The 22,092-nt window shown below is 50.4% G+C and overlaps 1 protein-coding gene across 1 annotated transcript in view; it reads left to right on the top strand.

Annotated features, from left to right (window-relative positions):
• TXLNB (taxilin beta) overlaps positions 1-22,092 on the top strand; it is a 39,964-nt gene that overhangs the window by 11,841 nt on the left and 6,031 nt on the right. Inside the window, exons 4-7 of the mRNA XM_058307559.2 lie at positions 2,872-3,042; positions 9,340-9,534; positions 12,036-12,155; positions 15,231-15,305. Coding sequence (XP_058163542.1) covers positions 2,872-3,042; positions 9,340-9,534; positions 12,036-12,155; positions 15,231-15,305 — 561 coding nt within the window. The remainder of the gene's footprint in view (positions 1-2,871; positions 3,043-9,339; positions 9,535-12,035; positions 12,156-15,230; positions 15,306-22,092) is intronic.

Genomic DNA, 22,092 nt, shown 5'->3' with positions numbered 1-22,092 from the left:
CTCCTCCTGACACTGGGATAAACCCGCGTAGGGCAGTGCTTTGCCCACCAGGGGACATTCGGCAACCTCTGGAGGCATTTGGGGAGGCCAGGACTCCCGTCCGGGGCCAAGGACGCTGCTAAAAGCCTACAGTGCACGCAGCAGCCCCCAGAGCAGAGAAGCCCCCACTGGAGGCGTCTTCAGCGCAGAGGGAGAGAAGCCCTACAGAGGGTTCATCTCCAGAGGCAGTGAAAAGCCACGTTGCAGCAACACCGATTGCACTCCATGGATTCCAAGGAAGGACACGCGCTCAGTTAAGATCCAAGTGGAAGGACCGGAAATGCCACCCCCCTCTAATCAAGTGGCGTAAAAAGAAAGGAGTTCCTCTATACCATGACCAGGCGCTCAGCATTAGAAATTTAGAAAGGCTCGTTGATCTTCCAGCTGAATCAGGAGCAGAACACGAATTCTAAGCAGTTTCGTAGTGAGCAGGTAGCTTGCCCTGGTGCCAGCAGGCACCCCTGTGTGTGTGGCTGAGCGTCTGAAGATAGGCTGTCCCCCGCTTCATCCGGGGATTTCCATGCCCAGGACAGCAGGAGGGCAGGAGCAGGACAAGAAGGGAAGGGAAGAAGTGCAGGAGGAACAAAGGGGGGCTTGGGCCCCTCGGGCTGCCAAAGGATACCACCAGCTGGGCGGCTCAAAGCAGCACGAGCTCCTTGTCCCACAGTTCCGGAGGCCAGAGAGCAAGCCCCAGGCGTGGCAGGCCGCGCTCGCTCCTGAGGCTGTGGCTCTGGCAGTGGCAGGCCGGCCACCCGGGGTGCTGGGCGGTGGCCCTCCGTCCCTGCCTCGCCGCAGGCCCGTCTCCCCTCTTCACACCCATGTCCGCCTTCCCCTCCTTTGAAGGCCGGCCCATCTCCAGCTTGGCCTCGTCTTACCTAACACCATCCAAGATCCTCTCTTCAAACAGGATCACATTCAGAGGACCTGGAGTTAGGGACTTGAACTTTCCTTTTTGGAGGACATAGTTCAGTCTGTAAACTGGGGAAACCAAGGCACACGTCAGGGCTCCCATGGCACGTGCATCCATCTGCATCAGGCTCGGCAAAGCACCCAGAGGCTCCCAGGATTTTCCTCTGTGCAGCCAACAAGGCGTTTACTAGGACTGGTTCCCGCCTGGCGAAGCCACCATCAGACACTAAGGGGACCGGGGCCGGCCAAGGAGGTGGCAGGACAAAGGGCCCAGCATGAGCAGAGCTGATTGCCTGCCAGGAGCAGCACTCTAGAGTCCTCTAGCTCCAGCAGCTTCTGAAGGGTACAGACCTGTAGTCACGTGGTCAAATTTAGCAAATAAAAACATAGACCACGCAGTTATATTGGCACGTCAGATAAACAACAGATAATTTTTTAGTAGAAGGTTGTTCCAGACAATATTTGGGATATACTTATACCCAAGAAAATATTCCTTATTTATCGGGCATTTAAATTTACCTTCGTGACCTGTAGACATCTAGGAACCCTGTCCTAGAACATTAGTGTCTGGAGCAGGAGAGTGCAGGGGTAAATTGGTTTCTTTTCTTTTTTAAAAGTTAATAGATCACACAAAACATTACATTGAAAAACATAAGAGGTTCCCATATACCCCACTCCCCACCCCCCACCCCCATCAATTTTTAATTGTATTTTTTTGAAGATACATACATCACAAAAAATGTTGTATTCAAAAAAATATGAGGTCCCCATATACCCCCCATACCCCCACCCCACTCCTCCCACATCAACAACTTCTTTCATCATTGTGGCAGATCCATTGCATTTAGTGAATACGTTTTGGAGCACTGCTGCACCACACGGATAATGGTTTACATTGTAGTTTACACTCTCCCCCAGTCCACCCAGTGAGTTATGGCAGGATATATAATGTCGAGCATCTGTCCCTGCAATATCATTTAGGATAACTCCAAGTCCCGAAAATGCCCCCACATCACATCTCCACTTCCCTCTCCCTGCCCTCAGCAACTGCAAACGATATACGCACACCAACGTTCATAGCAGCACTATTCACTATTGCCAAAAGCTGGAATCAACCTAAATGCCCATCGACAGATGAATGGGTGAATAAAATGTGGTCCATACAAAGGTTTCATTTTACGTACTACCCGTGGCTGCCAGAGGAGTTTGGGAAGAATCCTGTGATTATCCACGACAGGCCTGGAGGGGCGGGCGTGGCCCCGAGAGTCACCTTCCAGGCCGTGGGGTTGTGCACCGGCCCTTTCTGAAGCTTTGGTGGACAACTGTTAATGCTTTGGTCTTTGAGGGACCCTTTCTCATCTCCCTTTTCTCCCACTCCCTTTCTTCCACATCCTGGCCCACGGCCCAGGATGATGAGCAGGGTCTTGGCCCTCTATTTACCGGGAGGCTGCTTTTCTCGAGAAAGATCGGTGGGAACTAAGTGTAACCCAAGCAGACCCACTGTTGGCCATCGCCTCCATGTCGAGGCGTTATCAGGAATTCTGCACTTGGCAGATGTTGAGACATGCCTTTCTAGATCAACTGGCGTCGTTAGCTAGAGTCCAGAAAAAGAGAACTATTTCTAGACTGCCAAAAAGCAGGCAAGGGTAAGAAGAGAGCCATTACAATATAATGATGATAATGATGACGGCAGTTTAAAAAAATAAACAACTAAAACTAAAAATGCTATGCTCTAAAAACAATGCCTGTGAGTACTGCAAGGGGACATTTGTGAAGGTCCCTCCAGTCCAGAGGGACAGTGGTAAGAGCAAACAGGGTGTCTAAACAGGCATAGCAGGATTTAGAACCTCCCTCCTTGGTTCCTTTCTGTCCACTCAATAGAGAATCCTGCCACTTCTTTCTCGCTTGCAACCCCATGTCTAGCTGGAGGAGCACCGCACTGAGCAGAAGACGTTAAAGCTCCTACAAAAGAAACAGGTCCAAACCCAAAAGGAGAAGGACCAGCTGCAGAGCGAGCACAGCAGGGCGATCCTCGCCCGGAGCAAGCTGGAGAGCCTGTGCCGGGAGCTGCAGAGACACAACAAAACCTTGAAGGTGGGTGCCTGGGCTGCGGGCGGCTGGGGCCGCCTCTGCTCGCGGGAAGGGCGTGAGTTTTAGAATCACGCAGGCTGAGGTTCAAACACTGGCCCTGCCCTCGCTCGCTTGTGACCGCCAACAAATTATTTTACCTCCCTGCGCCTGTTTCCTTATCCATAAAATTTCACTGGGTGATTGGAAAAATAACCAAGGCCCCACAGGTAAGGTTCCGCAAGAGCACCTTTCACAGAGTGTGCCCCACTCCCCTCACCTGTTGGTTTTGTTTTTTCAGGAGGTACTGGGAATTGAACCCAGGACCTCATGCATGGGAAGCAGGTGCGCAAGCCAGTGAGCTACACCCACTCCCCTCACCTTTTTTTAATGATGACTTTGTTAGTTACTGCTGTTTCTTGGTTACGCCTTAGTTCTATGTTTTAGAAAAAGAACTGTGTAAAAATGCAATACTTTAAAAAATCTGTAATGAAAGCTGCATGCCATGAGATAAATTAGCACAAAGCCAATTGACATGATAAAGTGAGATGGAAAGCTAAAATGTCAATGGCCATTGAAGAAAAGAAGCTTCTTAGAAAATAAAACACTAAAATTCTTCAGACTTAATTATGTAATCCAAAAATAATAGACTGATCAAAACTTCATAAGGTTTGCAGTGTAAGCCTCTAGCAGTGGGGTCAATTTGATGACACAAAGACACCAACTCCCTTCAACACACAGAGTAGGGCTCTGCAAGATAAGACTGAATGCAGTTCCCATTCATCTTGCAGCTGAAAACCCTGAAGCTCTTGACACAAACATTGATCCCAACCGATGCTCCCGGGAGGTGATTGCTATCACATGGGTTCAGAAGGAGCTATGTTAAGAAACAGGGATTGCAGTCCTGATGGAATTTGTGCGATGAGTTAGGAAGTAAAACTGAAGAGGATGAAGGGGCAGAGGGCGACTGGTCTCCCCAGTGGTGTTTTGGTATCTGGGAAGGTGGAGGCCAGTGAGATGAGCTCTGCCTCTCAAATGGCAAGATTTAGAAGGTGGGCTTCTGGCAGCTCTTCAGTGATTGCACAAAGGATGATCAGAAGCCCAGGCTGGACTGGGCAGTCCAAGGGTCGGGGACACCATCCTGGCCTCTGGATATGTGTTCCGGTGGGAGTCCTCCCACACCAATCTCTTGGCTTTCAGTGTGCTGTGGAGCAAGGAGATAAAAATTAAAGCAGGCATGTTGGAAAGGTTTAATTCATCAGCCAAGTGAATTCAAGAGTGGAGGTCTATGGCTTGGTCTCCTTGGGCAACCATCTAAGGCAGGACGAGGGACATGGCGAGACACGGTAAGTATGTTCAATGTGTACTCATGCACCCAAGTAATGGCTGATGGTCACAGGCCAGCAGATGAAGTCCTGTTATTGTACCAGGGGCTATGATTTCAATTAATCTTCACAACAAACCTCTGAAGGACTAATATCTCAATTTCATGGAGGATATTATCCTCATTTAACTGAGGCTCAGCAATCTAAATAAGTTGTCTAAGTTTATGAATATTTCAAAATCAAGATTCAAATTCAAAATATTTTCCAATTTCCCTTCTGATTTCTTTTTCCACCTCTGAGTTATTTAGAGTTTTAATTGCCAAATATTTAGGATTTACCTAGTTATCTCATTGTTATTGACTTCAAATTTAATTCCATTATGGCCAGAGAACATACTTTACAGAATTTCAATCCTTGGACAGTTTTGAGACTTTTGATGGCCCATCATACGCTCAATCTTGATGCACATTCTACGAGCACTTGCAAAGAATGTCTACAGTGCGATGTTCAGTATAGTGTTTCAAAAATAAGAATTAGGTTTAGATCATTTAAGTCTTCACAGAAATTTTGTCTAGTTGTTTCATCAATTGCTGAGAAATAGATATGAAAAATCTCCTAGTATAATTGAAGAATTGTCTATTTCTCATTTTAATTATGTCCATTTTTGCTTCATGTGTTTTGAAGTGTTACTAGGTGTAAACATGTTGACAATTGTTATGTCTCCCTGATGAACGGACCATTTCTTCATTATGAAATGTCTTTCAGAAATACTCTTTTGTCTTGATGTCTACATTATCTAATAAAATATAACCCATCCAGTCTTCTTATGTTTACTGTTTGCATGTTGTATCTCTTTACACTCACTTGATTTCAACTTGGGTATTAATATTTAAAGTGCATCTCTTATAGACAGCATATGTGACATTACTTTTTTATTCATTCTTACAGTCTGTGCCTTGTAGTTGAAGTACTAGTCCATTAAGACATAATGTAATCACTTATGGTTTGTTGGATAGAAATCTACCATTTTACTATTTACTTACTCTTTGTCACCTCTGTCTTCCATTCCTTTGTTCTTTTCCTGCCTGTCTTTGGATTATTTGTTTTTTAAGTTGCATCTTATCTCTTGACTTTTTACTGGTGGAGCTTTGATTACTATATACCTTCTTACCTTTTCACAGTCTACTTGAGTTAATATTTTATCACTTCACATACTATGTAGAAACCTTGCAATTAAATTAGGTTCATTTACTGCCCTCACCTTTAAGCTATAATTGTCATGTGTATTACATTTACATACATATATAAAGCCCGTGAGACAGTTATAATTTTTTGCTTTAAACAGTCATATGTATTGCTTTACAAAATAAAAGGTAAAAATTGCCCCTTTATTTACCCAGATAATTCCTATTTCTAAGGCTTTTCATTCCTGGTGAAGCTCTGAGTTGCTATGTGGCCCCATTTCCCTTAAGCCTAATGAACTTCCTTCATAGTTCTAGTGGTATGGGATTTCTGGAAATGTTTTTATTTTGCCCTTATTATTAGAGGTTCTACTCTTTGGTAGAGAATTCTGGATTGTGTTTTTTCCTTTGGTCTTTTATAGATGCTGTTCTACTGTATCCTGGCCTCCATAATTTCTAATAAAAAGCAAATATAATTGAAATTGTTGTTTCCCTCTAGGTGATCCGTCATTTATCTCCAGCCAGTTTCATGATTTTTCTCTCAATCCTTGGTTTTTAGAAGTTTGACTGCTTTATGCCTAGCAATGCTCTTTTTTGTATTTATCTTGCTTGTACTTTGCTGAGCTTCTTTTATCTCTAAATATACGTCTTTCACCAAATTTGGGAAAACATCGCCTCTATTTCTTAACTATTTTTTCTGCACCATTCCCTCTCTAGCCTATCCTTTGGAAATTTCAATTCCATTTATGTTAGGCCTTTTGATATTGCCCCACAGTTCTCTGAATCTCCTGTCATCTTTTTCAGCAATCTTTTTTCTGTTTTATCTTTCGATTTCATCATTTCTAGTAGTTTATCTTCACCTTCACTGATTCTTTCCTCTGTCATCTCCATTCAATGATTTGTACATTTACAGATATTGTCATTTTCAATTCTAGAGCTTCCATTTGGTTCCTTTGTATAGTTTATTTTTCTCCCCTGAGATTTCTGCTTTTTATTCATTGAGATTATATGTTCCTGTACATCACTGAGCATAGTTATAACACCTGTTTAAAAACCCCTGTCTGCTCATTTCACACCTGGATTGTTGTGGCATGGGCCTCCACTGAAGGCCTTTTCTCTTGAGAATGGGTCACATTTTCTTGAGTCTTCTCATATCAAGTGATTTTGGATTACCTCCTGGATGCTATACCTGGTATGTTGTGGAGAACCTAGATTCTTTTATGCTCTTCTGAAGAATGTTGATTTTCTTTGACAGTAGGCAATTAACTTAGAGTGAAATTGCTAATTTGTTGCTTGGGCAGCAGCCCAAGTACAGTTCAGTTCTTCCTTGGGTGGGCGGCCTTGACTCTGCCCTGCACCCATGAGGTTCAGGGTCAGCCAGGGATTTGGGCAGAGTTTATTTACAGAGCGTGGGGCTCTCCCTCAGGGACCCTCTCCTTCCTTGGAATTGCTCTTGCCTTCTAGCAACTGAAATTGCTTGGCACTCTACACCCTCAACCTTCAGGCCTGAAGGGTGGTGGGGTTTTAAGTGAGTGTTTTGCCCATCCCACCCAGCTGTTCACTGCATTCTGCTCACAGACTAACAGAATGTAAAAAACAGGAAGCTTAGAACATACCATTTCCTTTTCACAAGTGACCACGCCCCTGCAGAATCTGCCTGATTCTGTTTACTCTCCAGCGCCTTAAGGAGTTATTTCTTAAAGAGCATCTAGAGTTTAGACCTGTCCACAGGAGAATCCACACAGTCTGAGCTCCCTCAGCCTTGCTGGAGGTCAGCAGCCTCAGTCTGTCCAAATCGAAAATCCATGTGCCAGGAGCTTAGAAAGAGATAGAAAGAGCACACATATCCAGGCTGTTGCCAGAAATTTTAGTTTTTACTACCCTTTATTGGAATTTCCTTTTCAGTTGTCAAAAAACCCACAAAATCTCACAATTAAGGATAATCTGGTAAAGGATCAGTGGAAGGCTGAGACATGGGCTTGTTTCAATATGTGTGTGTGTATATATATAGATATATAGATATATGCTACATACATTTAAAGCAATAAATCTGAGCCTCAAACTACAAAAAAGTACTGCCCAGGAAAAGATGGGTAAATATCTCAGGGAACATGCTTTTAGTAAAGAAATAAGTAGGAATTGTTCTCAAATTATCACAGAATGTGGAAAGGACTAAAGGAACCATCTAGTCCAAGCTACTCCTATGTCTGTATGTAAGTGAATAATTCATTGATTCGTTAAATAAAGAGTTACTGAATACCTATCGATCATATGCCAGGCACAACACTGATTCTAAGGTGCACAGTGATGCTTGCAGAGTTTGTTTTCTGGGTTATATCAGACTCCGTCTCTCAATTTCATGTGCCTTAGTAATTCTCATTCTCAATCAAATGTTTGCTAAAGAAAAGTTTTTCTCAGATATTGGTCAAATTATTGCAAATTCCTCCTCAATGGGCTTGAATTTTAGAAGGTTTTCCTAGGGCGAATTTACTCTCCTTGAAAAACAACATAATGCAAAATCCAAGTTACCATTTTGTGAACCAGGACTGGGTGCCATTATGCTAGGTTTAAAATCATCCTAACAGCTGTCCCTTCTTATTTGTCACCAGCTGTTCATGAAAGACTCAGGCGTGCTGGGTGGTATGGGATGGCTCTTGGATTTACTCATTCATTCCTGGATGGAATATTTGTAAGTGCAAATGGCGTTCAGCTCATGGTCTGTAGTTCCATGGATCTGAACTTGTTGACTTCTAAACTGACCAGGGCCATGAGGGATGATCACTATCAAGGGCAAATTTCAGTTCCTTGTAACCGATAGCCATAATCAGTTTTAATAAGACGCATCTAGTAAGGGTTAGTGTCACAAAGTCGGGAAATAAGGTTAATTCCACCCACTAGGAAGTACAGATAAGTCTACAATATCCCTAAAACGCTGTCACTTAGTAAATGTTTATAATGTGAATAAATTATGATTCTGATATCAGAAGTCATATTAGAATTAGGGAACATGTTTAAATTGTAGGGGAAAAAAAGAAATCTAATAATAAAATATTTCCAGACCCTGTGTTTTCAGCACTGGTTTTTCTTTTGATCTCATTATTTTACTGTCATAATAAAGATTTGCACAGTGATTTCTATTTAAATGATTTATTTGGGGAAAAACTCCTGTTACATAAATGGAATTTGGTCAGCAACTAAATGCAATATAATTTTACTTGCCAACTATGAAGGAAGCTTTCATATTAACAATTAATCAGAACTGAAAGGGATTCTAAAATGCCCGCCTCGCTTGTCAGCAGGGCTAAGCATCTCTATCTTTGGTATGATGTAGCAAGATTAAAGCCTTTTATTCTAAATGAATGAGCACAATCCCAAAGCAAACAATTCTCCATATAGATGCGGAGGAAATTTAGGCATATTGTTAGTGGTTAGCAATGAATGGAGAGTTTTGATTGAGGAGAAAAGAGAACAGAAGTGACACAAAAGTTAATTTCCAATTCTTGAATGTTAACAAAGCAGAAAAGGGGGAAATTAGCTGTTTCGTTTTAGAGTGAAAGCTTTGAAACCTAATAAACTTTCAGATTCTAAATTTACATAGGCGGTTCCACTTGCCCTGAGTGGCGCGTGGGACAATTGTCAGTTCAGACAAATCAAATATCCAGTTTATTTTCAGAGATTTCTTTTCCTAGTCTTGAATTGCTGCAATGGATCTCTAGCTCTCTCGGTTTCCTGATGTAAGCTTTTCGAGGAAGGTTTTTTCTTTTCCTTACACTAAGAAAAAGTTTAGAGGGGGACCCAGGCTGTCCTTTTCCCCACAGGAGGAAACCCTCCAGCGGGCCCGCGAGGAAGAGGAGAAGAGGAAGGAGATCACGGGCCACTTCCAGAGCACCCTGACGGACATCCAGGCCCAGATCGAGCAGCAGAGCGAGCGGAACATGAAGCTGTGCCAGGAGAACACGGAGCTGGCGGAGAAGCTGAAAAGCATCATCGACCAGTACGAGCTCAGGGAGGAGGTGAGCGCGCCTGGATCGGGCAGCCGCCGCGGGGGCCACTGGGGCTGCCAGGCTGGGCCCGGGCCTCTCGATCCACTGATATTTAGGACGGAATTTATTTTCCAGTCCAAGGTAGAGACAGGCAGTGTTAGGCAACACGGGCAGCCAAGGCCTCTGGGATTTCCTCAAACCGAGGCCCTGCAGAGCCGGGGCAGGAGACAGAGAGCGAGGACAAACCAGAAGAGCCTCTCAGCCTTTCTAAAGCCCTCTTACATCACCCCAAAGGAGCGCCCACATCACCCGACCTCAGGGTCTATATCCCACGTGCCCCAGGAGCCAGAAAGAAGAGGGTGAATAATGGAAGAATGATGCTAACGGGTGGGTGGGGCACAGGGCTCCGTTTGTGCCAGGCGTTGCGCCAGGTGCTGTGCTTTCCAGGCAGGTGCCCGTTCGCCTCAGCGGGTCTGTGCATGGATAATAACACACTATCTGCATTTCTTTTTTTTAAAAGATTTTATTTATTTATTTCCCTCCTCACCCCACCCCCCGCCCCTGCCCCAGTTGTCTGTTCTCTGTATCTGTGTGCTGCATGTTCTTCTTTGTCCGCTTCTGTTGTCAGCGGCATGGCTGTGTTTCTTTTTGTTGCGTCACCTTGCTGCGTCAGCTCTTCGTGTGGGTGGTGCCATTCCTGGGCAGGCTGCACTTTCTTTCGCGCTGGGCGGCTCTCCTTACGGGTGCACTCCTTGCGCGTGGGCTCCCCTACACGGGGGACACCCCTGCGTGGCAGGGCACTCCTTGCGTGCCTCAGCACTGCACATGGGCCAGCTCCACACGGGTCAAGGAAGCCCGGGGTTTGAACCGCGGACCTCCCATGTGGTAGACGGACGCCCTAACCACTGGGCCAAGTCCGCTTCCCACTACCTGCATTTCATACTCGGAAGGAAGGCCTGCGAGACCGCATCACTGCCCACATCCACCAAGGCCACACGCTCTCACCAAGCTTTACTTCCCATGGTTGGCAGTAGGGTCGAGCGGCATCTCCTGTCATCTGAAAATGACCTTCTAATACTCAATGTGGTTTTTTTGTTTCTTTTTGTTTTCAAAGATTTATTTTTTATTTCTCTCCTTTTTGCCTCCACCCCCCATTGTCTGCTCTCTGTGTCTATTCGCTGTGTGTTCTTCTGTGTCTGCTTGTATTCTTGTCAGCAGCACCAGGAATCTGTGTTTCTTTTTGTTGCATCATCTTGCTGTGTCAGCTCTCCGTGTGTGCGGCACCATTCCTGGGCAGGCTGCGCTTTCTTTCGCGCTGGGCAGCTCTCCTTACGGGGCGCACTCCTTGCGTGTAGGGCTCCCCTACGCGGGGACACCCCTGCATGGCAGGGCACTCCTTGCATGCATCAGCACTGTGCATGGGCCAGCTGCACATGGGCCAGGAGGCCCTGGGTTTGAACCCTGTACCTCTCATGTGGTAGGCGGGCATTCTATCCGTTGAGCCAAACCCGCTTCCTCAATGTGTTTTTAAAATGCCACACCCCCTTACGGGGTTTTGCTATGTCGTATTCCTTTCTCCACCTCAGCTAGATTTGAAATCTCTCCTTTAAAATGTCACCTGACATAGCCACATAGGCCCCCCGGCCCCATGCTCAGATCGTGTCAGGAAAAACCCCGAGGCTGTACCACAGGCTGGCAATAGTCCCCTCCTGGGAACCCCCGTGCCTGCCATCATTTCGCTGGGCCAAAATCCTGTCCAGCTGCAGAGCAGAGGTTCAGCCCAAGGAGGGAAGAAGGGGCGCTGAGAGGAGGGCGCCCGCTCTCTCGACTCAGCGCTCCACGGGAGAGGCAGGGTGGGCCCTGGGACCCTTCTGCCGTGCCTCGATGCCTGCACTGCCAGCTCCATAAACGGCGCCATGGCCCAGTGGAATTCTGGCGCCCCTGCTTTTGCAAAACGTGGGGGGCCGTGTTAGTCTCCTAGGGCTGCCACAGGCTGGGAAGTCCTTAAAGAGCCACAAGGCATCGTCTCACATTTCGGGAGGCCAGAATCTCAAAATCAAGGCGGCGCCAGGGCGGTGCCCGCGGCCTCACCCGCGAGTTTGGGAGGCACTGGCCTACACGAGGTCTTTGGCATAATCCATCCTGCCTCCATCACGGCTGCCTTCCCTCTCTGTCTGTGTCCACGTGTCCTCTCCTTGTAAGGACACACTGAATAAAGTGCCCGCCCTATTCCAATGTGGCCTCAGCTTTACCCGATCACATCTTCGAAGACCCCATTTCCCAGCAGATTCACATTCACGGGACCGGAGGTGAGCACGTGGACGTGTCTTTGCAGAGAGCAGGATTCGAATCCTGACAGGGCCTTCACCAGCGTGTGTCTGTACCATAAAACCCTAATGGCAGTGGTACATTTAGTCCCCTCCGTTTAAAATCCTCAAACCTGGAGCATGAGTGCACATGTGATTTTTTCCTACCCTTTTCAGGTACTTGGAGTAAACCAAGCTTTCTGTCTGCCCCTTCTTTTTCCTTAGCATCTGGACAAAATATTTAAGCACAGAGAACTGCAGCAGAAGCTGGTGGACGCGAAACTCGAGCAGGCGCAGGAAATGATGAAGGAAGCGGAGGAGCGGCACGGCCGGGAAAAGGAATATGTACTTATCCTTTATTTGGGGTACATGTGTGATCTCCCGCATTGGGGTGTTTGGCAGCTGGCAGAGTGTACTAGAGGAACGAGAGGAGGCACGTGAGCTTCTGCGCAGAGCTAAGTTTGCCAGCCCCGCACGGGGTATTGTGCCTACAAGCGCTTTTCACATAAAATAGCCATCCATTCATTCATTCCGCAAATAGCTTTCCAGCACCTGTCCCATGCTAAGCACATCTTAAGTCTGGGGCCAGCAGTGGACGTGACCCAGGGACCATCTGCCATTGTGGAGATTCCAGTTTAACTGGGAAGAGACAGGAATTAAATACGTAAACCAGCAAGGAGGGGCCATTCGAAATAGCTGTAAGCGTTCCTGGGGAAAGAGAGACCTGGAGAGGGGGCTGGGAGGGGAGATGTTGAGAAGAGCTGCCCCCTGGGGTGCTGGGAGGGGACCCGCAGCTGTGGCGGCAGCAGGGGCAGGCGTCTTCAGGGAGGCGAGCGCGTCGGCCAGGCGGGGAGAGGCCAGCGCACGTGGAGAGGAACGCTGTGAGCGCGGCCCGGCAGCCTGGGCTTCGGAAGTCGTCTGGATTTCGTCGGTAGGATGGAAAGCGCTGGGGAGTTGTAGCAAGGGAAGTGGCAAGCGCCGCTTTGCCGCTGTACAAGCCTCATTGGGCTTCTCTGTGGAAAATGGATTAGAGAGGAAGTAGGGGAGCGTGTCCGTTCCTGGGGGAAGCACACGGCGGACAGGCACTTGCGTTTGGCCGTTTAACATTTGGCCGTGAGCTCTCCATTTACCGACAGTCAGACCAGAATCAGGTCAATGCATTAGGACATTAATTTTACAATAGCTTCAGTTTTCAAACATGGCAAAGCAAGGAAGAATTTGGGGAAACGTTACCTGGTGGACACTGGAGATTTTCTTATTAGAAGCCCACGTGCCCTTCAGAGAAGGATTAATTTATTAAATCTCCCTGCAACCTAGTTCTCAAAGTAAGAAGTAAAACATCTGACTGTTCTTTAAAATCCAAGAAAATAGATACCCCACCATTGGCATAATTACCACCTTGGGTGAAATGTGCTTCCCACAGCCCATCAGTCTCCTTGGAGGAAAAGACATGAGTCAGTGCCACAACAGAGGGACCAACAGGCAAAAGTTCATGTGGGGCATGGAGGGACGGGGGCCACTAGCATGCTTCCCACCCTGGCTCAGCAAAACAGCACAGGCTCTGCTCTGCTGTCCGCAGACCGCACTCGAGAAGCACTGGTTCTTGAGGCGGCCGCCCCTGCCCTCCAGCCGGGGCACGTCCTCATGAACATGGTGAGGTGTCCATTCCCAGCTGCCTGTGTCCTCACCCAGAGCAGGATGGGCAGTGCCTGCCTCCCCTGGGTCAGGCACGCACCCCAGCTGCCGGAGGAAGAAGGGGCACCGTGCTGGACCCGCACCCCTCTGATGGCAGGGGGGTGGGACGGGGAGGGGTGGACATGGGACCTTCTGTGTTGACTGGTCTTCACTGCACCCCAGGAGGCACGGGAACAAATTCAAGTGCAGAAATTGAGCTCAGGGAAAAGATAACCTTGGCTAAGGAAAATGATGCCTTCCAGTTTTTAAAACTAGGGGTTTATTGTTGCATATTTGTTCCAACGACAAAAGTGTACCTGCAGACATTTTTTAAAAGAGGGATAAACAAAAAGAACGCTTAAGTCACCCTATCATCAAATACAGTAGAAACTTGCTGACCAGTGGCCAAACTGACCAACCAGAATAACCCACGAGGTTGACCTTTATCTCTGCAAAATGCGCCAACGATGCTCACAGCGTGCATGCGGGGGGGTGGGGGTGGGCATGCTAGGGGCAGGTAAGGGACCCTCTGATGCCTACACCTACTGCCCAAGGAAGGGAGAAGGCATTGGCCAAGAGTCAGCTCTTTCCACCTAAGCCTTGCCTTCCAGGTAGTGCTTGTTCATGTAAATCAACAGAACAATACATAAACACCATACAATAGCAACATGAAAGGAAAGAGCTGTTTCCATGAAGATGATGTTCAACACTTCAGAAGACGAGATGCAGGCAAATGGCAACAACGATTTCAGGCTCCATGTGAGTGGCCATAGACTGGAGGCAGGTTGTAAAATACTAGAGAATTCTGCAATCGGGCTGCTCCGCCAGGATCCTCACATTCTAGCCCTAATGTTAAAAGCAACAACGCAAAATGAGAACTTGTACCTGAAACATTACAGATGTGATTTTTGTAGAAAGACAACTCTAAACCCTAATCCGATGTTCCACAGCCCTGTACCAAAAGATTGGTGAACAAATGGCCACGGACTCATCTTAAGTTATAAGCTCTTACAAGTGTATAAATGAAGTTATGTTATATGAACATTTGGATGTCGTGTTTTACAATGGGTCGTATTCATACCTAAAACAGTCTTTTCAGGGTAACCCATCAGCTTCCGGTTCTGCCGGCACCAGCTAGGAGGGAGGGCCCTGACTGTTTGAAGGGCGGCCCTGTGATGGGGGAGGACACCCATCTTAAAAACGGTCAGAGGGCAGGACTCAGAGGAGCAGGCCGAGCTTCTAAGCCAGGGTTCCTCCAAGCTTCCTCTACCGACCACAGAGAGAATTGCAGAGCCAATCTCCCGGAGCCTATTCTGAGAGGGGTCTGCAGTTTACCTGCTCCCAGGGGATGCTGAGCCATGCTGGGTGGAGAACAGTGGACCAGGAGGTGGACTTTGGATTTGACCCAGAGGAAGGGTCGCCCACAGGCAAGCCCGCAGAGGTGCTGGCAGGCAGCCAGGCCGCAGGCTGCTCCAGCAGAGGCTGCGTGAGGCCGGTCAGGCTGCTGGGGAAAGTTCCATTAGTGTGATTCGTGCCTGCGTGGGTGAGGACTTCTCTTTCTGTCCCATTCAAAGGACTCATCTGTAGTTGAGAATCCAACGATTTAGACCCATTGCATTCTCTTGGGTTCTTTACGTAGTTCCAAAAAATTTACTGAAGGTTACTCGGTAAGTCGTTAATGGCCACCAGTCAGTAGTTAAAAAGGCAGTCTGACGCTATTTCCGTGCCTACTCTCTTTTGTCACAGTTGCTGAACCAGGCAGCAGAGTGGAAGCTTCAGGTCAAGGTGCTGAAGGAGCAGGAGACGGTCCTGCAGGCCCAGGTAAGGGGCGGCGTGCTCTCTACGGGGTGCTCTCCCAACCGTGCCCGAGAAAGAGGCCAGGAACCCCAGGGCGCCTGCAGCGGCCTCCCACGTGGTAGCTCACAGGGCAGGCGGTGGACACGAAACACCAGCCACAGCATAAAAGCTCAGGAGTGTATGAAAGCAGGGAGAGAGATGCCTCTGCACCAACAACATGCAGTCAGAAAGTTTGTTCACCTACGAACGAGGGCCCGACGACCACCCAGACCAAGCCAGAGCCCGCCCCCCACTCCCCCTCTCCCTCTTCCCCCCGTGACCCCAACAAGGTGAGAATGAAATATAAACGTTCATATGCACCATCTTGAACTGCTGGGACTTAAACTGTCCTCGCATGTTTGATATGATTTATAATGAAAAGGAAATGAGAAAATCAGGGTCAGCACCCAAGTTTCAGGGGCCTTGGGAGCCAGCCTTATCAGGGATGAAAAAGTAGAAGCAGCTGCAAGGCAGGGACATTTTCTTTGGCTTTCTGATGCCATTTATATGTCTTTTTTTTTTTTTAAGATTTATTTTTATTTAATTCCCTTCCCTCCCTCGGTTGTCTGTTCTCTGTGTCTATTTGCTGCGTCTTGTTTCTTTGTCCGCTTCTGTTGTCGTCAGCGGCACGGGAAGTGTGGGCGGCGCCATTCCTGGGCAGGCTGCTCCCTCCTTCGCGCTGGGCGGCTCTCCTTATGGGTGCACTCCTTGCGCGTGGGGCTCCCCTACGCGGGGGACACCCCTGTGTAGCACGGCACTCCTTGCGCGCATCAGCACTGCGCATGGGCCAGCTCCACACGGGATTAGACGACAGGAATTCCTATTTTAGACCCAAATATCAGACTGGGGAAGGCGGCCTGTCCAGCTTTTCCCGCGCCCTCGGGGCTGAGCCCACCCAGGTCCTCTGGCCCCCTGGGCACGTTCCGCCAGGTTCTGGAAGGCCACCCTGCCTCGGGGAGTGGAGACCCCCATCTCCTGGGGTCCACCAGGAGAAAGGTCCAGGGGGCGAAGGGACCCGGAAACCGCAGAGCAAATTCACACAAGGGGAGGGAACCGGAAGCCTCTGAGCTGGGCGGCGTGACGTCACCATGCTGAGGCGGCCACTCAGCTTAGGGGAGATAATGTGAAACTGTCACTTTTTTTAAAAAGCCTTTAAACAAAACATACCAGGTCATTGTTTTTTAAAAATTGAGAAAAATAAGAGAAACCAAGTCAAAATGATACCACTGTACTCAGTAACATAGATTACATCTACGCCTTGCCTTCCAAAAGCACACTTTCCACCTCGGAATGGTTTTTCCCCAAGACGACCTATTTTCTGGGAATATTTCAGAATAGTATTTTTTTTTAAAGATTTATTTTTTATTTATTTCTCTCCCCTTCCCCCCCGTTGTCTGCTCTCTCTGTCCATTTGCTGTGTGTTCTGCATCCACTTGCATTATCCGGCGGCACTGGGAAACTGCGTCTTTCTTGTAGCATCATCTTGCTGTGTCAGCTCTCCATGTGTGCGGCACCACACCTGGGTGGACTGCACCTTTTTCACATGGGGCGGCTCTCTTTACAGGGCGCACTACTTGGGTGTGGGGCTCCCCTACGCGGGGGCGCCCCTGCATGACACGGCACTCCGCAGCACTGCGCATGGGCCAGCTCCACACGGGTCAGGAGGCCCTGGGGATCAAACCCTGGACCCTCCATTTGGTAGGCAGACACTCTATCAGTTGAGCCACATCCGCTTCCCCAGAATAGTTTTCAAATATTAATTAGAGGGAACCAAAATGTTTCTGACTCTTAAGAGACTGAAAGGGCCCAGAGTTAATAGAAAGTTACCAACACATAACTTGTCCTTCAGGCAGGCACGGAACCCATGAAATCACAGTATCACAGTGGGTGGGGCAGGCAGGGGGAAGGAGGGGTGACACCGCCGTGGCAGGGGGTGCCCCGAGATTCAGCCCAGAGCCTCCAACCTTCTCTCTGACAAGAGAGGCTTGATCAGAGCAGTACACAAGACTCACAACCGTGCACTTTTTGCACCATCTGTCGCCAGCCAGCTCTACTACCCCCCGCTACCCGAGGTCAAGGAACTTGATGCAAGTAGGTGGATATTGTCAGACTCAGGGCCAGAGAGCGATTCCCTTGGCTGGCATCAGAAGCTAGGCCGTTAATAGTACGTGAAATGCAAACGTAAAGGTGAGACCCAACACCCCACCTACCCCCCTAAAAACTGGACAAGGCGTCTGCCAGGGCTCGAGGATTTGCCAGCATTCGGGGTCCATCCATCAGCCCCGGACCGAGCCTGGGGATGGGGCGGAGCCTGCCGAGCACCGCAGCACCTGGACAGCTCACCTCGGGCCCCGGGGCCTGCACGTGGGTGCCTGAGAACGAGGCAGTCCTGAGTCGGTGGCCCCACGCGGGGTGTCCAAGCCCAGAACAGCGCATGGCAGGGCAGCTCCCTGTACCCAGGGCAGAGGCGTGTGGGGCGTTACCCCAACTCTCGCGCAGCGGCTGTGGGTGGCAGTTTTTCAGATGTGGTCACACGTTTAAAAGGGAGATGAGTTCATGAATATGTAATAGATGCAGATTGCCCTCAAATCACGCCCGCAAAGCCCCCAGCTCGTGCCTGGCCTGGAAGGGGCACAGTTTAGCCACTGGGTTTTACTGAGGCCCTGCTCCGTGGTGGGCCGTGTCGCAGGGGCTGGAGACGCAGGACATGGAGGAGAAAGACACCGCCTCACTGAGCTCACGACCTGCTGCTAATGTCATCAGTTGCTGCTAACAGCAGGGCCCAGGCCAGGGCCCTGGCAGGGTGGGCCCGCGTCCCTCAGTCACCTTCCTAAGGCACTGTGTTGTTGTTTTTTTAAAAGATTTATTTATTTATTTCCCCCCCCCCCAGTTGTCTGCTCTCTGTGTCCACTCACTGTGTGTCTTCTGTGACCGCTTCTATTCTTATCAGTGGCACGGGGAATCTGTGTTTCTTTTTGTTGCATCATCTTGCTGTGTCAGCTCTCCGTTTGCACGGTGCCATTCCTGGGCAGGCTGCACTTTCTTTCATGCTGGGCGGCTTTCCTTACGGGGCGCACTCCTTGCGTGTGGAACTCCCCTACACGGGGACACCCCTGCGTGGCTCGGCACTCCTTGCGCGCATCAGCACTGCGCATGGGCCAGCTCCACACGGGTCAAGGAGGCCTGGGGTTTGAACCGTGGACCTCCCATGTGGTAGACGGACGCCCTAACCACTGGGCCAAGTCCGCTTCCCCCTAAGGCACTCTCGAACCCCGCACCAGTCACGTGCCCGTCCAGAAGGCCATCTGTGTGGACTAATGTGGAGACCAGGTCCTCCTAAAATGTGGATGACATATTTTTCAAATCTAAACCTTCAAAAGCAGTTCCCAGGTTAGTTCACGGGGCAGTGGCCTTTGGGGTCCACTGCCTTTAAAGGGGCGGCCTCGGTCACTTCTCTTCCAGATTGAAGCCCCTCTGGGATGCGAAGGTGGCAGCTCGCCCGCCGGGGGCCCCCCACTGCACAGACCGGGCCACGCAGCTGAGTCGCAGCTGGCCGGGCCACTGTCGGCACAAACGGGCCAGTCAACCGGGTGCACGCAGGGAGGGCGGCAGTGGACGCGGGAGGCACGGCCTGAGCAGGGTCGGAGGGCACCCAGACCGTCAAGGCCACAAACACGGGGCCTCGGCTGCCCCCTTGGACTTGCTCCCAAACCCAGCCTCACAGGTGTGCCGAGAGGGGTCCAGGCCAGGCCCTGTGTCCTGTCCTCGTTCTTATTTCAGTGTTGCTGCCCCATTCAGAGGCCGTGCCCACCGCTCGGCCCGCTGGCAGGTGAACTGCCGGGCACCGCCTGTCTTTTCTCTCTGTAGGGGTTTGTTTCCTCCTCTGCCCCTGGCCGCCACAGGAGCAGTGGCTGGTCTGAGAGGCCTCGGGAAAGCGAGAAGAGAGCTCCGCGGGGGTCAGCTCCTCCCAGCAGGCACCCGCGCCACCCCGCGGGACCAGGGTGGAGGGGGCAAGGAGAGAGCGCCGCTGGCCACCCGGGCACACGGCTCCACCCGGGCTCCGCCACCCGCGAGGCCGCGGGCAGGCGGGAAGGAGGGCAGGACGTCCCCACACGGCGGAGCCCGCAGGCGTCCCCACGCGGCCTGCGCCCCGCTCCTCCTCGGCACAGCCAGACCTAGCGCCGAGGCCGCAGAGGACCCCAGGCAGAGCTGCCTGCCGGACCCCGCCGGGCAGCAGCCTGCACCACAGAGAGGGGGCTTGTGCGGGCCCCAGGTGGCTGCTGGAAAAGGAACAGGGAGAAAGAAAGATGCTAAGAGAAAGGGCTTAGCCAGGCAGGCCAGTGAGCGGTCTGGTGCCAGAAGCTGAGCAGGATCTGCTGGGTGGGAGTGCTGTGTGGGCGCCAGCCCCAAGGGGCCCCCCGAGGGCACAGTGCCTCTAGGCCCACCAGCCTCAGGGCGCCCCAGCAGCCTCGCTGAGCCCATGAACCGGAACGGGAGAGAATATGTCAGAGTGGGCTTTGGTTTCCTGGCTGCCAAACAAACGCCACGCGACGGGCCGGCTTAAGAGCGGGACTCTCCGAGCCCGGGGTCAGTGGCTGGAAGGCTGGCTTCCTTCTGGGGTGGTATCCCCTGGCTGGAAGGCAATCTTTGGGGCTCCTTGGCTTTTCCTTCACATGGCCATATAGGTGGCCGCGTCTTCTCCTTTCTCTTCTGGTTTCCTTGCTTGCAGCTTCTGGCCGCTCACAGTGGCTTCTTCTTTTCTGTGTCCCATCTCCTTTACTTTAAAGGACTTCTGCCATGTTAGATTCAGTTGGGGCACCTTAACTAGTAACATCTTCACAGGTCCTATTTACACATGGGATCACACCCACAGGCCCAGGGCGTGGGACCTGAACATGCCTTCTGTGGGGAACACAATTCAATCCCCAACAACATGCATTGCACATAGCAGGACTAAGGATTGTTTGATTCACCTTGTAGGTACGTGCATGTGTGTTGAATGTGAATCTGGGCATATGCACGCGCGTGTGTATGTATGAGTGTGTAGGTGCGTACACATGTATGCAAGTGTGAATATGCACGAATGTGAGTGCATGCACACCTGTGTGTGTGAGTGTATCTGTGTACGTGTGTGCTTGCATGGGTATGCGGGCATGTGTGTTTATGTGTACTCATGTGTAAGTATGCATGAATGAGTGGCTTGCATCTGAATGTGTGTGTGTTGTGGGCATATATGCATGTGCGCACATGTAGGTGTGCATGTGAATGTGTGTGGCTGGAATGTGAGTGCAGGCACAAATACATGTGAGAGTGTGCATATGTGTGTGTGTGGGCATGTGTGGCTGTGTGTTTGCAAGGGTTGTGGGCATATGTGTTTATGTGTGCATGTGTGTGTGAATATATGTGGATGAGTGGGTGTGCATGTGAATCTGTGTGTGTGTTGTGGGCATATGTGCATGTGTGTACACACATGTGCAAGTGTCAGTGTGTATCTCTCTGTGTGTGCACGTGTGTGAGAGTGTATATGTGCATGTATCTGAAGGTGTGTGTAAGAGTGTAAAACTCTAGGGCACTTCCCGACCCCCGATTCTCCTTTTCCCCGAGCTCTGTCGCACACTCCTGGTGCTAATGAGCCATTGCAAGGTGCTGTCAGCTGGGCTGGGCTTTTCTTAGAACCCATGGGAAGGATTTACGCTGTCATTTTGTTGTTTACTGCAGTAAGATCTCTGCTATTCTCCACCAGTTGGGAATGAGCCATTCTGGATAAGCAGATTTTCTGGGTCCCAGGACCTGCTAGACACACGCACTCCCTCCAACAAGCACAGCCAGGGTGGGGGCTGGCCCGCCCGCTGGCTCCCAGTCAGTTGCCTCCTCGGCTCTGCTTTCAAAAACATCCCACGGGCACTGCCAGCTGGTGAGCTGGGCACCCACCCCTCCCCTCTCCCAAGTGCCAGGCCTTGTAGCTGGAGGCTGCGAATCTGCTTCCTCACACAAGGTGTCTTCTTGCGCCTGTTTGGGGAACCCGGGCATTCCCGGGTAGCAATGGTTCACTTGAAAACGGAGGTTTCACGAACCTGAATGACCCAGAGCAATCTCCCCCCGCTTGAAACGGGCTCTCCTCACACCATCTTCCTTCCAGACTGAGTCTCCTGCACAACAGCTCGGCCAGCAGGATCGCCGTGCCCTTACCTCCCTCTCCCACCGCCCTGCACCGCCAGATGTGCCCGCCATGTTCGCCGTGATATGCGCCGCTGTCACAGGCTAGGGGTGGTGAACCCAAGGACCACCCTCCTCGGGCTCCGGCCGCCAAGCTCGGGGATTCCCGGGCACCCGCACTTCTGACCGACTGGCTCCAAATTCGAGGGTTCCCGCCACCCCTCAGGTCCAGTGATTCGCTAGAACGACTCGTAGAACTCTGGCGAGTTCTATATTTAGGTTACCATTTTATTACAGCAAAAAGACACACACCAGGAGCCAAAAGAAGAGACACGAAGGGCGAGGACAGGGAGGGTGCCAGGCGCGAAGTTTCTGTGCTCTCTCCCGGGGGGAGTCGGGACGGGTCCCCCTCCGGCACGGCACAGAGACGCGTGTCACCAACCAGGGATGCTCCCCTGGTGGCCAGTGGTTGTGGGGTCTCATCGCCCGGCACGACTGATGGAATCAAGCCACCGTTGACCTCAGTCCCCTTCCCCTTCCCCTCCGGAGGGCGGGTGTCACCTGGCCCGAAGCCCAACCCTCTTATCACCCGGTGGGTCTCTGGCCTGGCCGGCCC

Source organism: Dasypus novemcinctus, chromosome 11 (assembly GCF_030445035.2).
Source record: "Dasypus novemcinctus isolate mDasNov1 chromosome 11, mDasNov1.1.hap2, whole genome shotgun sequence".
In the NCBI taxonomy this organism is placed as follows: domain Eukaryota; kingdom Metazoa; phylum Chordata; class Mammalia; order Cingulata; family Dasypodidae; genus Dasypus; species Dasypus novemcinctus.
The sequence above is the reverse complement of the archived record's forward strand: the minus strand, read 5'-3'. Positions and strand labels throughout refer to the sequence as shown.